We start from the raw sequence: 20,235 nt of genomic DNA on the forward strand, positions 1-20,235 counted from the left end.
CATTAACAACACAATACATTTGTATGCATAATCAGAACTGGCTCAAATCAGTCGGAGCGATAACTACTATGCTAGTGCTAGTTGCGGCCGCACCTGTGGAGCAGCTAGCAGCAGCAACAAACTGCTCCTCTCCCTCAAGTCTTGACTCGGGAGTTTCTCTCTCAAAACTTTCTCTGACTCCTCTTTATTTTCTCCTTCTTTGGCTCCCTCAGAGACATGGTTTCCTACCTGCACTCTTGTTTTCTTTATCAAAAAACGGTCCATCTCATCTGCTCGGGGGGCTAAATTGGGGCTATTCAAAATTCTGACGGGGCTATAGCCCACCCTAGCCCCGGTGTAGCGCCGTCACTGGGTGGAACGGTTCAACTTACTCACGGTTCGGTTTGTATCACGGTTTTAGAGTCACGGTTTCGGTATGGTTCGGTATGTGCTATGTTTAGGCAAAAACTATACTGTCAAATAAAAATTAAGTAAATAAGAATAGTCTATCTAACTACAAGCAACAGCACAAATAAATACAATAGAGTAAAGATGCAAATAAAATAAACAATGATTTTCAGTTTTTTTTTTTAGGTAGGTCTAACATTAGTTTTTAGGTACAGAAATTGAATAAAGTAATGAAATGTAAAACAGCATTGCATATTTGACTGCATAAATTAAAGATGAATCTTTATTAAAGTTACAAAAGCTATTCAATCAAGAGCAGTGAGTGATTTCTTTGTTGTTGCTGTTTGATTAATATTAAGAAAGTGCTGTCACTTCAAGAGAATGCACTGATACAGTGCGTTCAGCCGGCTATGTCGGCTATAGGATACTTACCAAGACAGGCATTTTGACATCATTTTTGTGTGAATTTGTCCATTTGAACACTACTTCAGAGAGAGCTTAATATTTGCGCGCGTTCTGAGGCGCGGGTTTGCGCTCTTCGGATGTGTGCACGCACAAATCATCTCACTGCGCGCGCAAGCTAGTATCCTCTGGCTCTTAAATGTTAAAACTGGGAAAGCTTAAATGAGTTTAGCTTAAACACAGATATCAACGTATGCTGTTCAGGTCATACTTGTGCACGCACGCTATCAGCACGCGGGTGATGGAATAAATGCTCATATTCCAGTATACGGCATTCACATTGAACGAGTGAATGGTTTGTCCACGTTATTTTTATATTCCAAGATTCCATTTGCTTAACAACGCATCTCATAGGTTTTGAAACAGCCAATGTTTTTATAGTACAGTGAACTCTCAAAAGATCAAGGAAATTGCCTCTTGTGTGTTTGTGTGATGTTTGCTACTAGGGTATGTCCCTGCTTTGGTGCTTGTGCGTTTTTCTCTGTAACCCTCATTGGTGTGCCAATGTCATCTGGCATCACGACCAGCCCACTGTGGGTGCCAGTTAGATGCCAACCTGTCTGTTCCTATGACACATTGTGTTTCCATCCGAAACAGAGCAGGAGCCGTGACACATGACCACACACACACATCCTCTTGCTGTATGAATGAGTCATTCAGATGGCAGTTAGTGATGTAAAGAATGCCTGCTGTGAATGTTGTTTAATTTGCTCTCATTAAACAGACAGACAGCATGCATCATATTCTCCTATTATTATTTGAAAGTTATTTGAGCTGCCTGTTTCAATGCCTGGATCAGTTTGCAGCTTTTACTTTGACACAGCAAGTGTCAAAGTAATGTGCTGGAAGAGTGTTTATTGTATGATATGAAATTGAACTCTCTGTAAATGCGAACTCATGTAATCGCGGCCTTTAATATTTCAAAATTATGTATCATGTCAAGTCACCTTTATTTGTATAGCACTTTATACAATACTGGTTGTGTCAAAGCAGCTTTACAGTGTCAAACAGGAAAATAGTTTGTCAATAGTGCAAGAAGACAATAACAGTCATTTTTTCAGCATTTTTCATTGATGATTCAGTGATGTCATCATCCAGTTCAGCTCTCTTCCAATAGTGTCTGTGCAATCAGTCAAGTGTAACCAACTAAGCAAGCCAAAGGCTACAGTGGCAAGGAACCAAAACTCCATCGGTGACAGAAATGGAGAAAAAAACCTTGGGAGAAACCAGGCTCAGTCGGGGGCCAGTTGTCCTCTGGCCTGATGAAAACACCATGGCGTAGTTTAATTCCAGGCTGCAACACGGGTGCAGAGATCTTGTCTGGTTCCGGTGGTCTTGTACCGATGGTCGTCGAGGTGATAAGGTCTTCGCAGGGGATCTGTCTCTGGGGTGCATCTAGTTATCTAGTTGACATGATCTCCGCTGACATTCAGGGCTGTAGAGGTCGTCTCTAGGTACTGATCTGCCATCTAGACTGGATACTGACTGGATCTGTATGACTACGGTGACCTCGGAATAAGAGAGAAACAGACTAATATTAGCATAGATGCCATTTTTCTTACGATGTAACGAGTACATCGGGTGTTATGGGAAGTGTTCCCGGTTCCGGTTGACCTAATTAATGCAGCCTAATAATCCTTTAACGGATTTTAATTATAGAAATGCAATAGTATATTATGTGTATGCCAAGTTAAAGAGATGGGTTTTTAATCTAGATTTAAACTGACAGAGTGTCTCTGCCTCCCGAATAATGCTAGGTAGATTGTTCCAGAGTTTGGGCACTAAATAGGAAAAGGATCTGCCGCCTGCAGTTGATTTTGACATTCTAGGTATTATCAAATGGACAGAGTTTTGAGATTGCAGCAGACGTGAAGAACTATAATGTGATATGAGCTCGCTCAAGTACTGAGGAACTAAACCATTCAGGGCTTTATAAGAGCCAGTGCAGAGTTGACAGAACCGGGCTAATATGGTCGTACTTCCTGGTTCTAGTAAGAACTCTAGCTGCTGCATTTTGAACCAGCTGGAGTTTGTTTATTAAGCGCGCAGAGCAACCACCCAATAAAGCATTACAATAATCTAACCTTGAGGTCATGAACGCATGAATTAACGTTTCTGCATTTGACATTGAGAACATAGGGCATAATTTTGGTATATTATTTAGATATATTTTTAAGATGGAAAAATGCAGTTTTGCAAATGCTAGAAACATGGTTTTCAAAGGAAAGATTGCTATCAAATAGCACACTTAGGTTCCTAACTGATGAAAAGGAATTAACAGAGCAGCCATCAAGTGTTAGACAGTGTTTTAGGTTATTATTACATGCAGAGGTTTTTGGTCCAGTAATTAAAACCTCTGTTTTTCAGAATTTAGCAGTAGGAAATTTCTAGTCATCCAGTTTTTTTTTTATATCAACTATGCATTCCATTAGTTTTGTAAATTTGTAGGTTTCATTGGGCCGCGAAGAAATATAGAGCTGAGTATCATCAGCATAACAGTGAAAACTAACACCATGTTTCTTGATAATATCTCTCAAGGGTAACATGTAAAGTGTGAAAAGCAACGGTCCTAGTACTGAGTCTTGTGGCACTCCATACTGTACTTGTGATCGATATGATATCTTGTATTTTACTGCTAGGAATTGATGACGGTCAGATAAGTCAGATTTAAACCATGACAATGCAATTACACTAATGTTAGTGTAGTCTTGATAATTTTGTAGTCTACTCAAAAGAATGTTGTGGTTGATGGTGTCAAACGCAGCACTAAGATCCAGTAGTACTAATAGAGAAATACAACCAAGATCGGATGATAAGAGCAGGTCATTTGTAACTCTGATGAGAGCAGTCTCGGTACTATGATACAGTCTAAATCCTGACCGGAAATCTTCAGAGATACCATTTCTCTCGAAGAAGGAACATAGCTGAGAGGATACTGCTTTTTCTACTATTTTTGACCGAAAATAAAATCTTTAAATCTAAAAAAAAAAGATTTGAGATTGATCCGTAATTAATTAATTTTCTAGGATCAAGTTGTGTTTTTTTTAATGAGAGGCTTAATAACAGCCAATTTGAAGGTTTTAGGGACATATCCTAAAGACATTGATGAATTAATATTCAGAAGAGGATCTATGACTTCTGGAAGCACCTCTTTTAGTAGCTTAGATGGAATAGGGTCTAACATACATGTTGTAGGTTTTGATGATTTGACAAGTTTATAGAATTCTTCCTGTCCTATAGCAGAGAACGAGTGGAATTGTTGTGGAATCTGATGTGATACTGTGGCTGATGGCTGCATAATTTTATCTCTAATAGTATCGATCTTGGAAGTAAAGAAGTTCATAAAGTCATTACTGCTGTGCTGTTGGGAAAGGTCTGCATTTGTTGATGCTTTATTTTTCTTTAATTTAGCCACTTTATTGAATAAATGCCTGGGGTTCTGTTTGTTCTCTTCTAAGAGACGAAAAGTAAGTAGATCTAGCTGTTTTTAGAGCTTTTCTATAAGTAGAAGTACTTTCCCGCCATGCAATACAAAATACCTCTACTTTTGTTTTCTTCCAGCTGTGCTCCATTTTCCGGGCTGCTCTCTTTAAGGCATGAGTGTGCTCGTTATACCATGGTGTGGGACTATTTTCCTTAATCTTCTTTAAGTGTAAAGGAGCAACTGTATCTAAAGTGCTAGAAAAGAGATAGTCAATAGTTTCGGTTACACCATCAAGTTTTTCTGAGCTACTGGATATGCTGAGATATTGAGACAAGTCAGGAAGATTAGCCTATTTACAAAGCAGTCTTTTGTGGTAGAAGTGATGGTTCTGCCATATTTGTAATAAGGAGTTGAATTTGCAGCTTTAGCTATATGGAGTATACATGAGACTAGATAATGATCTGAGATATCATCACTCTGCTGTAGAATATCAACGCCATTAACATCAATTCCTTGTGACAGTATTAGTTCTAGAGTATGATTACGACAATGAGTAGGTCCTGACAGGTGTTGTCTAACCCCAATGGAGTTCAGAATGTCTAAATGCTGATCCCAATGCATATTTTTCATTATCAACATGGATATTAAAATCGCCAACAATTAAGACTTTATCTGCAGTCAGCACTAACTCAGATAGAAAATCAGCAATTTTTTTGATAAAGTCTGTATGGTGCTCTGGTGGCCTGTATACAGTAGCCAGTACAAATGTCACAGGGGATTTATCATTAACACTTGTTTTTCTGGGTAATTTTATTTGAATCACCATTACTTCAAATGAATTATACTTGAAACCAGAGCTCTGAGAAATACTGAGAAAGGCTCATTTAAAATAATGTAATCATCTGATTTTAGCCAGGTTTCTGTCAAATAGAGCACATCTAAGTTATGAGCTGTGATCATTTAATTTATAAAAAGTGCTTTTGTAGAAAGGGATCTAATATTCATTAAGCCAAGCTTTATCATTTGTTCATCTGTATTATATCTGTTTTTTATTTGTTGAACATCAATTCAATTGCTACCCTTACATTGTTTTGGACCTTTTTTGTATTTGCTGGTTCGGGGAACAGACACAGTCTGTGTAGTATGATATCTATGTGAAAGAATCTCTGTGCTGAGAATTAACTGACTTCTGTGACGTGAGGCGGCTAGCAGATGGTCGGTTTAGCCAGTCTGTCTGCTTCCTGACCTGGGCCCCAGTTAGTCAAGTACAAACTCTAAGACTATGTGCCATATTTCTAGAGAGAAGAGCGGCACCACCCCAGGAGGGATGAAGACCATCTCTTTTCAACAGGTCAGGTCTGCCCCAAAAACTTGCCCAACAGTCTATGAAACCTACTGTATTGTACCCACTGCAATTTAGTGTAGCTTTAGAGTGGGCGGGATTATTCACAAGTCGTTATAGTTGTGCCGCCTCTACTGCTGCGACTCCTGAAAAAAAATTTCATTCCGTGTCACCACATCAAGCTCTCGCTGGATCCGCTCCTCTGCTATCAACGAGAGGAACGTCTGTACTTCCTCAACAGACAACGAAACAGCCACTTTTTGGTTGTTAAAAAAAGGTGCGCTTGTTCAAAACAGTTGCGTTTGATCCTTCGCTGGCTGTGCTGATTTAAATCTAGAGGTTCTGTTGTGTTTGTGTCGTAAGTTCAGTGACGCAGGTAGTGACGATTATCTCCGGCCAATCCATGATCAGCAGAGTTTACACGTCACGTTTTGGTAACAGTACGGTTCACTTGGAACCTCAACCGAGGTGGTACTAAAAAAAGTACCAGGTACTGTACCCAGTGGAAAATCCCCCAAAAGTGAACCGTACCGAGCCATACAGTGGCGTACCATGCAGTGGAAAAGAGTGATGACAGTCTGCTATATATCTCGTCACCACAGTAAGCAGGGAGGGGACCAGAGCATATTACAGTGTCTGACATCGAACTTTATCACTTTAAAAGAAAAACAACATTTGCATTTCCTGAAGGAAGTATCAGTACTTGCAAGGCAGCAACAAGAAAGTACAGTTTAGATTTTAGGTTTTGGTTCTGTGTATATGAAATCGCTGTCCAGTTGTCATGACAATCAGTGCGTGTCTTGTTTTCTGTCAGGTTTATGTGAGCAATGAACTCAATAAAACACTCTCCACATCTGAATGTGTGTACTTCCCTACTATATAGTATGCAAAATATGTAAATCAAATGAGTAGGGTCTTCAAATACACAGTCAGATTAAGAATTTGGGGAAAAAATGTCCGAAAAGGCAGACTCGGGCATCTGTTTTACTTTCTTTCTTATGTGGAACACAAAAGATGATATTTTGAGGAATGTTTTGACTATTTTTGTTTATGCATTGAAAGTCAATGGACTCCCAATACATCATTGAACCCCTTTGACTTCTATTATATGGACAAAATACCCCACGGAGACATTTTTCGTAATGTCTTTTTTGTTACACAGAAGTATCCATCAACATCTCTCAACCTTTAGTATTGGAACGTTTTCAGAGCAAAATAGAGAGCAACTGAATAAAACAGAAGGCAAAGGTCTCTACACATGTTTTTTTTAGCACTTGAACCATTTTTAACTTGACAGCATCTTAAAAACACAACACTTATGGTGCAAAATCCTAAAATAGTGGTGAGGCCCAATGCAGTGACCAAGTATGTTCATCTGACACAAGTATAAATAAAAACAAATGAACAGTGGTGCGCAGTGACCTCCGGAATTGCAGGGTTTGATTGACAAGTACAGTTTTACATTACAAGCCTCACTTACTGCAGGCATTCAGGCAATATCCTAAACTCCAAATTATCAGCACCTCATCTTGTAACTACAATCACTTCTGTTGTCTAATAGCTGCATGCAAACTGACACTCAATTAGCTCAGAAAATTAGCCTACAGTAGCTTGCATAATGAGTCACTTGCAAAATGGGCATTTGCTAAAGACAGCCAGATAGTGGAAAAGGAAGCATCATCAAAGGCTGGATGAGAATGATGAAACTGACCTCTATTACTGCTTATTTTGATGTTCTTTGACCAAAAAATACAGACACATCCATCACAATAAGAGACACCGACTGCAGTAATGGCTATAATTTAAAAATGAAATTGTCTCAATTAATAGCTGTCAATCAATTAGATAATTTCATGGCACGATATGCTGAATAAATGCCCCTGGATGAAGAACATTTTAAATATTACATTATTAAGGCAAAAAATCATTTAGTAGACATTACAAAAAAAAGTGGCTTTAGAAATGGACTATACTGTTTGTCTCATATGATTGAACATGGAGCAAGTCCTCCGTTCTTTGCAATCCATTCAATCAAGTTTGTCAGGCTCACATGATCACATGATGTAACTGACAGTTATTGTCTAAATATTTCCGATACAAACTAGACATTTTCATGCACAGGAGTTTTCATTTGTTTCATAGCCACCTGCAATGGATGATTTTTTTTTTAGTTAATACATGCCATGTCGCCTCAGGCTATTAATAACTTTTAGGCTGCTCTTGATTCATAACTCAAAACAAAACTGTCTGCTGTTTTGCCATAGTTGCTGTTATGACAGCCATAATGACAGGTTATTCTAATGATCAGATGGTTAGATTTAGTTATGTAAATGACCAGCCTTGGCAGGTTATATCTATCATGATTCATTAATATGGACCCTATACAAGGGTAAACACAGCGCACCAATGCAAAAATGGCAATAGCGTTTGTTTACACTACAACGCTACTTGGATAAAGTAGCGTGTTACTGTAAATACTCCACGGTTTATTTAGTATAAAGACAAAAGTAGTTACTTCCCAGCATTGATATTGACTGTAAGTGTGTTTTTCTGTGTGTGTGATACAGGTGATGGAGTATGAGAACCGGATCAGAGCTTACTCCACCCCAGACAAGATATTTCGGTACTTTGCCACCCTGAAGATCATCAGTGAGCACGGAGACCCGGAGGTGTACATGACACCACAGGACTTTGTGCGCTCCATCACGCCCAATGAGAAACAGCCAGAGAGTGAGTTTCAGTCTTTCTTGGCCAGGGTTGGCCAAAATTCAGAATTCAATATTCTAATTGGCCACATCTAACAGGATGTTGAATTGGAATCACGGGAAGAGGAATTTACAGAATTTAAAAGAAATTTAGCAGTCAACAGAAGGGCTTTTCACACTGCACTTAACCCCGGGTTATCGTCGTTCTAAACACGGCTTTTAACCCCGGGTCAAGGAACGTTTCAATCATGTAATTTAGAAGTGGGGTTAGCACCGCTTTTTACCCGGGGTTATGAAACCCTGCTCTGGAGACCATTTCATTCTTGCCTTTATAGTGTGAAACATCCATTCTGGAGAACTTGATTTTACAGTCAGCAGTATATAATGTGTATGCACAATACTAGTGCCATTATGTAAGCACGTCTCATGCTGCATTCGTCCAGTCAGTGACACTGACACTGCAAATATGCAAATAAGAATGTTAAACTGGGGTTTAGCAGTGTACTGTGTAACGTCAGTTTAAGAATAAGCAATGTGAAACGTGAAGCAAGATAACCCAGGATTCCATTTACGCTGGGTTTAGAATGGCGTGTGAAAAGCCATAGAGAATCAAAAGTGTTGCGATAAAACATAAGTAATTTTTTATGTCATTTTATTATTTTTAATTATTTATTTGACTATTTACTCTCTAATATGTAGATTTTTTTTTCTCAGGTTCAGTACTGTTAAAAAATAAGACGGGCATCAAAAGATGAGTTCATGGGTGACAAATTAGTAAAAAAAAAAATTGAAAATTTGTGAAGAAAGAGAAGTTATTTTACAGCAGTAAAAAAATTAAATTTTGTTTTAATTCTACTTCATTTAATTCAAATTCGACAAACTGCTTGCTGTATTATTTCAAATTCAAATTCTGGAGTTTGAAAGGCGTTGAATTGAATTCCGAATCTTGCTCATATATGTAAACATCACACATCAGTCATGTCTCTTCGTGCCGAGCTTCCTTCTGTATCTGTAAATAGCATTAGGCTTGACACACTCATAAATACAGTGATATCCACTGGCTTGTGGCACAGCCTGACTTCCTCAATCATTTACTGTGCTCTAATCCAAGTCTGTAACATTCATCTTAGGGCTGAAGCTGTGATATAGGATTACTTTACATCATGAGGTTTTTGTCCTGCCATGTTCCTAACGCAGCAGTGAAGAAAATTGAAAACTACCCCGCAGACAGGTGGCGTTGTAGTGCAAAATTTAAACCATTGTCACAGTTTTGACCCTCATCTACCAGCTGACGTGGTCATGCTCATCAGCCAAAACAGGGCTATATTCCACAGTTGTTTTGCCCTTCACTTCGCTGACTTGCATTTGTCTCATGAGCATGCTCTAGTGGCCACTACTGCCGAAACAGAACTGCTTAAGCCCTTGAACACTAGGAACCCACTATGAATCTGATTTATTATTTACAACCAGTGGGGGCAGGTTCAGCACAGATCCTCTGTGAGGTCACATTCAGAGTTGCATTTTGGGAGACGGAGCTGCCTGAAGTGTACTTATGAGCTGGCTCAAATTTGACCGTTTCAGGGTCTTTCAGCAGAAACTTCTTTCTCTCACACAGGGATTCCCCTGAGAGGAAGAGCCTAGGGAAATATGGGTGTATGTTTAAAGTGAAGTGGAATACAGACCACAACTTAAAGTCCGAAACAACGGCATTGCCTTTTTTTTGACGTATTCTGTTGTATTATGATGTATTCTGTGCCATAACCATATAAAACATTAAAAATGTGGTCGATGACGTCGCCAATAGCCTTGTGTGCAGTGCGCCGACATATAACGCAGCTGCGCTACGGGCGTCCCGAGTTTGAGTCCCAGCTCGCAGACTTTTCCCGATCCTGCCCCTCTCTCTCTCCCACTTCACTTCCTGTCTTAACTCCACATTCAGAATAAACGGGGGGGAAAAAACGGAAAAAAATAAATCTTTTAAAAAAAGACAGAATGTTGAATTGGAATCACAAGGAAGAGGAATTTACAGAAATGAAAAGAAATTTAGCAGTCAACAGAAGGGCTGTTCACACTGTAACAGCCCATGAATCAACATAAGGACATTACATACGTTTTCAATTATAGTCTATACCTGAGGCTTTTAAAGGAGGGGATGCCACAGTGAAGTGTGTGTGTGAGAGAGAGAGAGGGCGACATTGTTTGGTAAAATAATTAGCACGGTAGAATGAAAGACTCCGTCACTCTCACCCAGAGGCAGAGCTGATGCAAGAGATTTGATCACTGGCCATGCATAACTGATAGAAGTGCTGATGACTGCAAATGTGTGTGTTTGCATGTGTGAGTGCATCTACACTTTCAGTTCAGCATTTTCAGACCAGTCTTCATTAGGGTTGGGTACCGAAACCCGGTACCAATATGGCACCGGTACCTATGTAACATGGCAGGTATGTACTAGAACCGAATCCGAACGCAGATTTCGGTGCCATGCCTGAGCGATCGATTGAAATATTTGTCTTCAGTTTCTCCGAAACAGACGTAAGAAGCATCATCACCGGCACCGCACCTGAAAAATAATTTCCTGACTGAGAAAATGCACGTGAACTCAAGTTGGAAAACTCAAATAATACAAATCCAACACATCTTTGTAGTAACGAGAGTGTCCATGTTGTTTTCACATTCCGACTTAAAAGCACAACTCGGGAAATGAGAGCATCAGAGGAGCACGTGAATGCAGTAATTACACTTGCTCTGATGGCAGCAGGTAGCCTTCCGTTAACTCAGCTAAACATGCTTAAATTAAAATGCCTAAAGCTAAACCTCCCTTGTATTCACATTTCTAATCCGGTTGTCCAACAAAAGAGAACATTATAACCTTTTTACTCCACAACACCAGTCAAATGCTTTCTTTTGTGATCTGATGAGGCTTCTTGTCACAGAATGAGGCAAAAAATATGTTCCATATGCTACTTTAAAAATAATACATTGATTAGCAATAGATTATAAATTAGGGTGATCATACGTCCTCTTTTATTCGGCTATTTTCTTAATCCCACTCCCGCTGAATCTCTGACCATTGACTGCTGACTGCTCCCGCAACATGTGTTTCGCTCCCGCGATTTTCGCGTCCACTTCTTTAAACATTCTAATATTGTATATAATTTTGCCGCATCAGGGACCCTCACTCAGGATGCGGTGCATTTAAATATTTTTGAATGAGCGTTTGCGCTGTTTACTTTCACTTTCACGATCACACACACTCTGTGTATAGGGAGCAAGCACATTTTACAAGATCAGATATTTGTCAATGAGCTCAGGATCTGTTGAGCAGCAAATACTCCAGCATGGTCTTGTCAGTCATCTCTCCTTATTCTCGACCTGTGATCACTCAAAGCTGCAGCTCTTGTTGGATGCAGGGTTGCCAAGTCCACAGAATTGGACTACTTTTAAACTGTTGCCATGGGTTGTTTTTCCCAAGTGGGTTAAAGGTTTGAAATATTGCATGAATTACATTTGACTGAAATGCTTGTATTGAAACATTTAGCATTCTACCTATGATAAAACTTTCATGGACTTCTACATTAACTGTTCCCTCCTGGTGGAATGACCTGCCCAGCTCAATCCAAGCAGCTGAAACTTTAAAGGGGTCCCATTATGCTTTTTCACTTTTTCAACTTTATTTTGAAACATTTTGCATTCTACCTATGATCAAACTTTCATGGACTTCTACATTAACTGTTCCCTCCTGGTGGAATGACCTGCCCAGCTCAATCCAAGCAGCCGAGTCCTTAATAATTTCAAGAAACGGCTGAAAACACATCTCTTTTCATCTTCATTTGACCCTCTAACTCTAGCACTCTCTATTCTAATGCTACTTCTAATTTTATCTGCTTGTTTTTTTTTATTAAAAAACTTAACCCTCTAACATTTGCACTCTCTATTCTATTTCTATTCTAACTACTTGTTTTATTTATAAAGAAAAAGAGCCTCTAACACTAGCTTTCTCTATTCTTTCCACTTATTTTAATTTTATTTATTATAAATAATGACCTTCTAACACTAGCATTATCTGTTCTTTTTCTGTTCTATTGAATTTTTATTTTTATTTAAAAATGACCCTCTAACATTAGCATTCCCTATTCTTTTTCTATTCTTTCTAATTGTTTTCTTTTTATTTACTATAAAAACAAAATAAGCAAACAAACAAACAAAAAAACGTTGTCATGTATACTGTTAGGTGAAGCCCCGCCCACGAACCCCACCAATCCATCATTTTTGGGGGGAATTTTTATTTATTTATTTTTTAATAAGTATCGGTTCAGGCACCGTTTAGGCATTTTAAAAGTATTGATTTGGCACCGGTATCGAAAAAAAAAACAAACGTCATGTAATTACTCATGTACTACTGTATATTCATAGTGATCTGCTGTCTTATAGTTTATGAGGAACAGCACAGAATGATGGCCATTACTCAGGTCAATGACTTGTTCATTTTGTCTGAATTTATTAGCTAAATATGATTCATACTGGCTTGAATACACAGTATTCACAGTATGAACATGTTTTTTAATTTCTGAATTAAAAGTTTTAATATTGATGTTTTTTTTTGGGAGGCAAGTTCAATATTTGTGGAATTACAGGGTGGTGAAATCTTGATATCATGATGAAAAAAGCCAGTGCAATTTTTGAAAAGAAAACTAAGTTGAGTAAAGTCGGCATAATCAATTATTATAATTTCTTAAAAATATTTAATTTTTTTTACATTTCTAGAAAAAAAAATCTTAGCAATAAATACATAAAAATTCTATTATATTTATTGATTTATTATTCATGGTATACAAACATACTTTTGTTAAAATATAATGAAAAAAAAAACTTTTGGTAACAAGTTTAGAGACCAATTCTCTTTATTAACTAGCTGCTTATTAGCACGCATATTGGCTGTTTATTAGTATTATAAAGCTCATATTAATGCCTTATTCTGCATGACCATATTCTCGAACCCTTAATCCCTCCCATAGTCATAGTTAGTAGTTAGTTAACTGAGAATTGGTCCCCAAACTAAAGTGTGACTAACCTTTAAAAAAAATTTTTTTTTAATAAAATTTAAAATATTTTTTAAATTGGTTACACCTCATTTATCTCCTATTTGAATTATTTTTGTTTATTACTTTGAAGCTGCTTTGAAACAATCAATATTATATGAAGCGCTATATATTAATGCAGTCGACTTTACTTGTCACTCACAGAAAATTATCATCTCTGCAGCTCTCAAATCTTATTCTCCATTCCATATATTTGACACATATTTGTTATCAACATATACAGCTTGTGCTCTTCTGCAGTACAGTATATTCAGATGCGCTTTAATAACAGGGCTGTCAGTAAGACCATGCAAAGAAAAATGGCCACTATTAAAGCAAAGTGAATGTTAAAAAATACCCACTTAATTTTACACTTTAAGGATAAATTTTACTGCAATCACTAAATGAAAGTATTCACTGTTCACTTGGAAGCAGTAGAACTGGCTGTAACGTCCTTTTTAATGGGGTCTGTTATCTCCTTTTGTTGCAGTCTAAATGATTGCAGTGGACAGCTCTGTGTCCGTACAGCCCACCTCAGCAGTCCTCTGAGGCCCACGACACACCTCCACAACTTTTAATCTCTCTCTCTCCTGCTCTCTTTTTGTCCAGCGCCTAATTTCTTTTCTTTTTACTGTAAGCATTCCTTGTGGTGGGCGATATGATCAAAATTTTACCCACAATCTTTATAAGTAATTTAGCCCACTATATCCCACAGTATATATTAATATGTAGTTTTTTTGCTAGTAATGCACACACAGGTGTACTTTATTGTCTAATAATTCAACAGACCAGAGTCAGTTATTCCGATTATGCTACAGTTACCACACCTCAAGACATTTTTCAGATGATGTAGGGCTGCACGTTTCTGTGATTAGAAGTAAATCTCCATCACCTGCTTTCAGATGGAGCAGCATTTACTACACAGAGCCGTAGTTCACCGACAAGCTACGCAAAGTCGCGTTCATAATCGCACACGATTTAATCGCTCGATTATGAAATCGAAGAAATCGTTCTGCGATTATGAAAGCTGTTTGCGTAGCTTGTCACTGAACTACGGCTCTGTGTAGTAAATGCTCCTCCATCTGAAAGCAGGTGAAAATACCACATTTAAAGGGTTAGTTCACCCAAAAATGAAAATTAGGCTGCGTTTTACTCATCCCCGAGGCCTCCTAGGTGTATATGACTTTCTTCTTTCAGATGAATCCAGTCGGAGTTATATAAAAAATTGTCTTTGATCTTTCAAGCTCTATCATTGCAGTCAGCAGGGTGTTACATTGCTTCAGTCCAAAAGAAGTTAAATAAAAAGCGCCCATCCATAAAAAAAGTGTCTCACACGGCTCCGGGGGGTGAACAAAGGCCTTCTGTAGCGAATCGATGCGTTTTTGTAAGAAAAATATCCATATTCAAAACGCACAGAATCATGCTTCACTGAAAGATATGCATGACAATCGCAGCTTCTGCCTAATTGTGATTTATCGCCTTTGCGATTTAATTTCGATTAATCGTGCAGCCCTAAGATGATGTATTTCAAGACATTTGTCAGGGTTTTGTGCGTAAAATGCTCTTGCGTGTAGGACTAATATTTTACGTATCTCATCTCAAGCCTCTGTTGCTAATTCCAAAATGTCATTTTATAACCAGTAATGGAGGCTTGAGCCGTTGATAATGCAATTATTAATGCAGCCTAAAGCAGTTATTAGAAAGAGAGATTATCTTTTTGGATAATGCAATGAACATTCATGAACCTTCATGAATTTGCTCAACAGGAATGCTAAAACGGTAAATTGTTACATTTGTTCAATACAACATTTATCCATTTGGAAGAGGCTTTTATTTGTTACATTGCATTGCATCTGAGCTGAACATCTTTTCACGTCATGCATTCCCTTGAAATCGAACCCATGACTTTGCTCTACAGGAATGCTAAAACAGTAAATTACGTTACATTACGGTACATTTTATGCATTGGAAGAGGCTTTTATCCAAAGCCACTTATATTGCATCTGTACTGTACATCTTTTCATTTCAAGCATTCCCTGAGAATCAAACCCATGACCTTGGTGTTGCAAGCGCCATGCTCTACAGTAATGCTGAAGCAGTAGAGATTCTCTTTACAATTCTCATTCTCTCCCAATGGAAGACAGCAAGCACCAGGACTCTGTGTTAGTGTGTATGTGGGTGTATAAACATGTGGGATGTTATGCGTATAGCAGAAATGGAGTGGAAGACGCCACAAATTAGTGCGTAACGCTTGGGCGGCCATTCATCCTTTCTCCTCCCAGACAAATGCCCTGCGACTGTAATTACAAAGAACAGTTTCGCCAGCTTTAGTAGAGTTTAGTGCCTCGTTGGGTCCGGACAAAGTGTTTTCTCTTTTTTTTTGTTATCCTCATGGCCAAATGTATCTCCCGTGTAAACATGGCAAATAAATAATTTTATAGCATTCATAGCGGAGATGGTCTGACATCCAGAGCAGCTGTGCTTCACCGAGAAAGGCTAAATGTCTGATTAAAGCGTGTTTCTTAAGAATCTCTTAGCTGGCATTTATCTGGTGTGCGATGTACTTGCACAAGCAGCACACTGTTCTGTCATTCAGAAAAAGTCATCCCTCGCTGTAAAGTATGTTTCTTACACTTGTGGGTGGGATGTAAGGAGACCATGGTCTGCTGAAGCGGCTTGTGGTGTCATTTAAGTTAGTTTAAATAGTCTGGCTTTCCTTTAGGGAGAGAAGAGTGGTTTTAAAAAGAGGGAGAGTAAAAAAGTGAACACAAAATTCATTATTCATCTGGCTGCGAGGAAAGCTGTTCCATAATTCATCCCGTTTCAGCAGCGGAATTAGAGAGATATGCTCAGCTCAAAGGCTGCCTGGGCTTCGAACAGGAGTTAGGCCCAGCTTCTCAATTGTAATCTATGTCGTGGCCTCACCTGTCACTCAGATGTTTTATGTAAAGAGGATGCAACCTGAGATAATAATCCAGTGATTTTATTGCTTTAAAAAGATACATAAAAGTCATTTTTATTTCTTCATTTTATTTGAAACTTGATGTTTATATATATATATATATATATAATATAGACCCTAGATCAGTCTTGGCTCGTGTAGCTGACCCTAGATCAGCAGAGTCCATCCTGTTCAGCTCAGACCAGCCCTGTACTGCATTCAGCACAAGATTAATGGAGAAATGATTTGGTGTTGAACGACTCTGACATTTATTTGGAACTTCTGGAAGATGGAAATGAGCCTTAATAGCTTATATTAATCACTCATACATGTCAGTAATCACCCAGCTCCTGTAGTGACATCTATAAATGCAAACGACTACTGGGATTCAAGATGCATTTACAGATAGGCTTGTTTATGTGTGATAAAAGCTTTCTTCAAAATCTAGTGAGTTGCCCATTTAGTAAGCATTTTAAAGCACGTTACCACAGAGAAAGCCATTCCAAAAGTAAACAGCATGATCATGCATTTTCACCACATTCTAAAGCATTATTACATGTATCTTTTGTAGAGAAGACAATGTATTGGGACAAAATTAGGGGGTCCAGAAAAAAAAATCCAGATTTAGTTTAGTTTATGTTTTGCAACAGAGCCACTGTGTTTGACTGTCTCTCTCTCTCTCTCTCTCTCTCTCTCTCTCTCTCTCTTACAGACCTTGGTCTGGATCAGTTTGTGGTGAAACGCTATGATGGAAAGGTAAGCAGCGCGATCTGTGTGCGTGTGCATATGTGGGCGAGTGAGTGGGAACCGAATAGTTACTTTGCCATTGTGCAGCTCGACAGGATGACGCAGGATGGAGACGTTTGTTCTCATTCACTCTTCATAAAAATCCTTCACTCTCTTTTCACAGAAACTCATCCACAGCTCAATCGTGAGCACGCTCTGAGACGTTCACTCTTGTGCAGTCTAAAAAACTTGTTGCATGCTTGAAACATTTTGCATGAAGTTACACATACATTCTCATCAGGGACATTTGTTGTCATTTATAATGTTGTGTGTTTTCTGTACTTTACATAAGACTGGTCTGCATTCAATCTCTGCTTTCTGGTTCATTTAGTTTCTCTTTGTTCTTGATCTCTCTAGGTTACCATTTTTAAACACACCTCCGCTGTGTCTATCTTTTTACATGTCTATCCTTACCTCAAATGCTTGGTCTCTCTGTTTTTTGTCCTCCAGTAACAGAAAGGTACAGATTTAGTCATTTTGGTCAATACCAATATCAGATAATTCATTTTAGAGAACAAATGCTTCCGATATTATAAATCTGACCTTTTTTTTAAAAACATGTTGTTAGCTAGTGTTGGGGAATCCATACTTTTTCAACCTACAGTATAATCATTATTTAAAATAATTAAATATAGTCTCTTAAAATTAAATCTAGAGAATGGTAAGAGAGCTCTGCAAGCTGCTGGCGAAAAAAAAAGTAACTAATTACATTGAAGCTATTTTATAATTTTACATAGTTTATTTAAAAATATATGCAAGTTGTGAGTTTAGTTACTTAAACAGCGATTTTACCTCCTCGTTGATGAGTAATATAATGCAGCGATCCAGTATCTAAGCTATTTTATTAATAAAAGTCACAGGGCAGCGTTGACAAGAAGTTTCTGTACTCCTGTTTGTGTGTGTGCGCAGTGTGATCTCTGATATCTCTCTCTCTCTCTCTCTCTCTCTCTCTCTCTCTCTCTCTCCTGCTGTATGATTTATGTTTTCAGAGTTGTGAGTGAAGACCATAGTTGTTGTGATGGGAAAGGTCAATATGTCAGACTATCGTGCAGAACATCTCCAAACTCCAGAAATGAACAGCAGAACCAAAATGGACTTTGTCAGTCAACAGAGTAAAGAAAAGAAACTCCAGCTGCCTATGCACGTACTCTCTGTGCGAGCGATGTTTGTGTGCGTCAATGAAAGCAGCGCATTAATAGAGCGGTGCATACCTGTGCATTAAACGGTTATCTGCCAGCCAGTCAGAATCGAGTTTTCAGACAGACCATGGTATAATAAAAAATATATTTAATGATATCATTTCTAATTTGTAATAAGAGCCATATTTGTTGCAAACATGGAGATTTTTTTGCTGCAGCGCGTTACTGGAAAAGCTGTACTACTTTGAAAAATACTGAACTACTCACGTTATGAAAAAAATGTGGTTAGTAGTCACTGCTTTTAGTTAGTTACTCCCAAAAACTGTTTATACTAATCCAAACAGGCATCAAAACATAATGCTTAAAAAAAAAAAACTTAACTAGCCACCAGCATATGTTGGGAATGTTTAACTAGCATAAATAGCTTAGTCCAGGGATGCCCAATCTTGTTCCTGGAGATCCGCCTTCCTGCAGAGTTCAGTTCCATCCCTGATCAAAGACCCCCTCTATAATTATCAAGTCTTCCTGAAGATCTGAAGTTGGAGCTGAACCTGGCTTAAGAGCCAGCAACACTGCAAGTTTTGTTCCATTGACTTCCATTCATACATCTATAAATGCAGGAGACAGCGAGCGCATGATTCATGAAGCTAGCTGAACAAACTCTTTCTCTTTCAGTTTCAGAGCAAGTTTAGAGTTGACAAAACCAAACAAATTCAACCTGGTTTAGAACAGCCTCAGTGGGCTCACAACACTCGGTAAACATTCTTTGTAAACTCAGAGTTTTAAAACCAACCCACCTTTGCTCAAACTAAACAAACTTACCTGGGTAAAAAACTCAAATGGCTATGTGCAACAGGCCTCGGGTGAATTTTGCTGCGTTCCAAATTTCTAGTTTGGTCAAGAAATTTGGCGTGATCGAGGCATGACCTCTTATCTGAAAAAATAAATAAATGAAAAAAGCGAACTTTAAAGCTGCAGGATTGCAGTGTTGCGTTAAAGTGGAGTAGATTGCATATATATATATATATATATATATATATATATATATATATATGATTATCGACAGATGATTAGTGGACCCACTCGTATTAGTCAGAAAACACAAACATTGATAGATTTGGTATTTACGAATAAACATGAACGTATAACAAAAACTTATAATTTAGTTTGTGGTTTGTCTGATCATAATATGGTATTAATTGCTAGAAAACTAAAAAAAAAAAAAAAATTTAGTAAGGAATCATAATAATCATGATGGATTAGTAAAATTTGAGATTCCTCGTAAAGACCAGGCTGAATTTGAGAAGAAATTAATGGCAATAAGTTGGAATGAAGTTTTACAACATAATCATGTAAATAAATGTTGTGATGAATTTATGATTCATATCAGTCTTATTGTAGATAAATGTATTAAATGTCAGAAGAAATCATATAGAAAAATACAGCTTCCTTGGATAAATGATATGATACGTCAATTAATGAAGCAAAGAGATTATGCCTTAAAGACTTTTCTTAAAACTAGACATGAAATAGACTTGCAGTTGTTTAAAGGACTAAGAAATCGAGTAATTAAGAAATTTCGTACTTCAAAATCAAATTATTACATTCACATATTATCTGAAGCTAAGGGAAATGGTAATATAATATGGAAACAAATTAACAGTTTAATAAAACCAAAAAGTAAAGTTCAGGATAAATATATTCTTAAAGTTGGAGATGAACTTGTTAATGAATATATTTAATGATTTTTTTATTCAATCAGTAAAAGATCTTGCATCAAATTTTTCAAACGTTGAAGTTGATAGGCAGTACTTCGTGGATGAAGATGCCAATCAATTTGAGAATATAGAGGATGATGTTAAATTATTTGAAATTCAGGAAGTGGATCAATCTGTAATTATCAGAATTATTAATGAATTAAATACTACATATTCTAAAGATATATATATATATATATATATATATATA

At 37.7% G+C, this 20,235-nt stretch overlaps 1 protein-coding gene across 3 annotated transcripts in view; it reads left to right on the top strand.

Moving 5' to 3' along the window:
* Positions 1–20,235, top strand: part of micu1 (mitochondrial calcium uptake 1) — a 69,958-nt gene that overhangs the window by 19,582 nt on the left and 30,141 nt on the right. For all 3 annotated transcript variants that reach the window (XM_016249622.1, XM_016249623.1, XM_016249624.1), the window contains exons 3-4: positions 8,183–8,345; positions 17,055–17,098. In XM_016249622.1, coding sequence (XP_016105108.1) covers positions 8,183–8,345; positions 17,055–17,098 — 207 coding nt within the window. The remainder of the gene's footprint in view (positions 1–8,182; positions 8,346–17,054; positions 17,099–20,235) is intronic.

The sequence above is a fragment of the Sinocyclocheilus grahami genome, unplaced genomic scaffold (genome assembly GCF_001515645.1).
Source record: "Sinocyclocheilus grahami isolate Dianchi unplaced genomic scaffold, SAMN03320097.WGS_v1.1 scaffold944.1, whole genome shotgun sequence".
Lineage (NCBI taxonomy): Eukaryota > Metazoa > Chordata > Actinopteri > Cypriniformes > Cyprinidae > Sinocyclocheilus > Sinocyclocheilus grahami.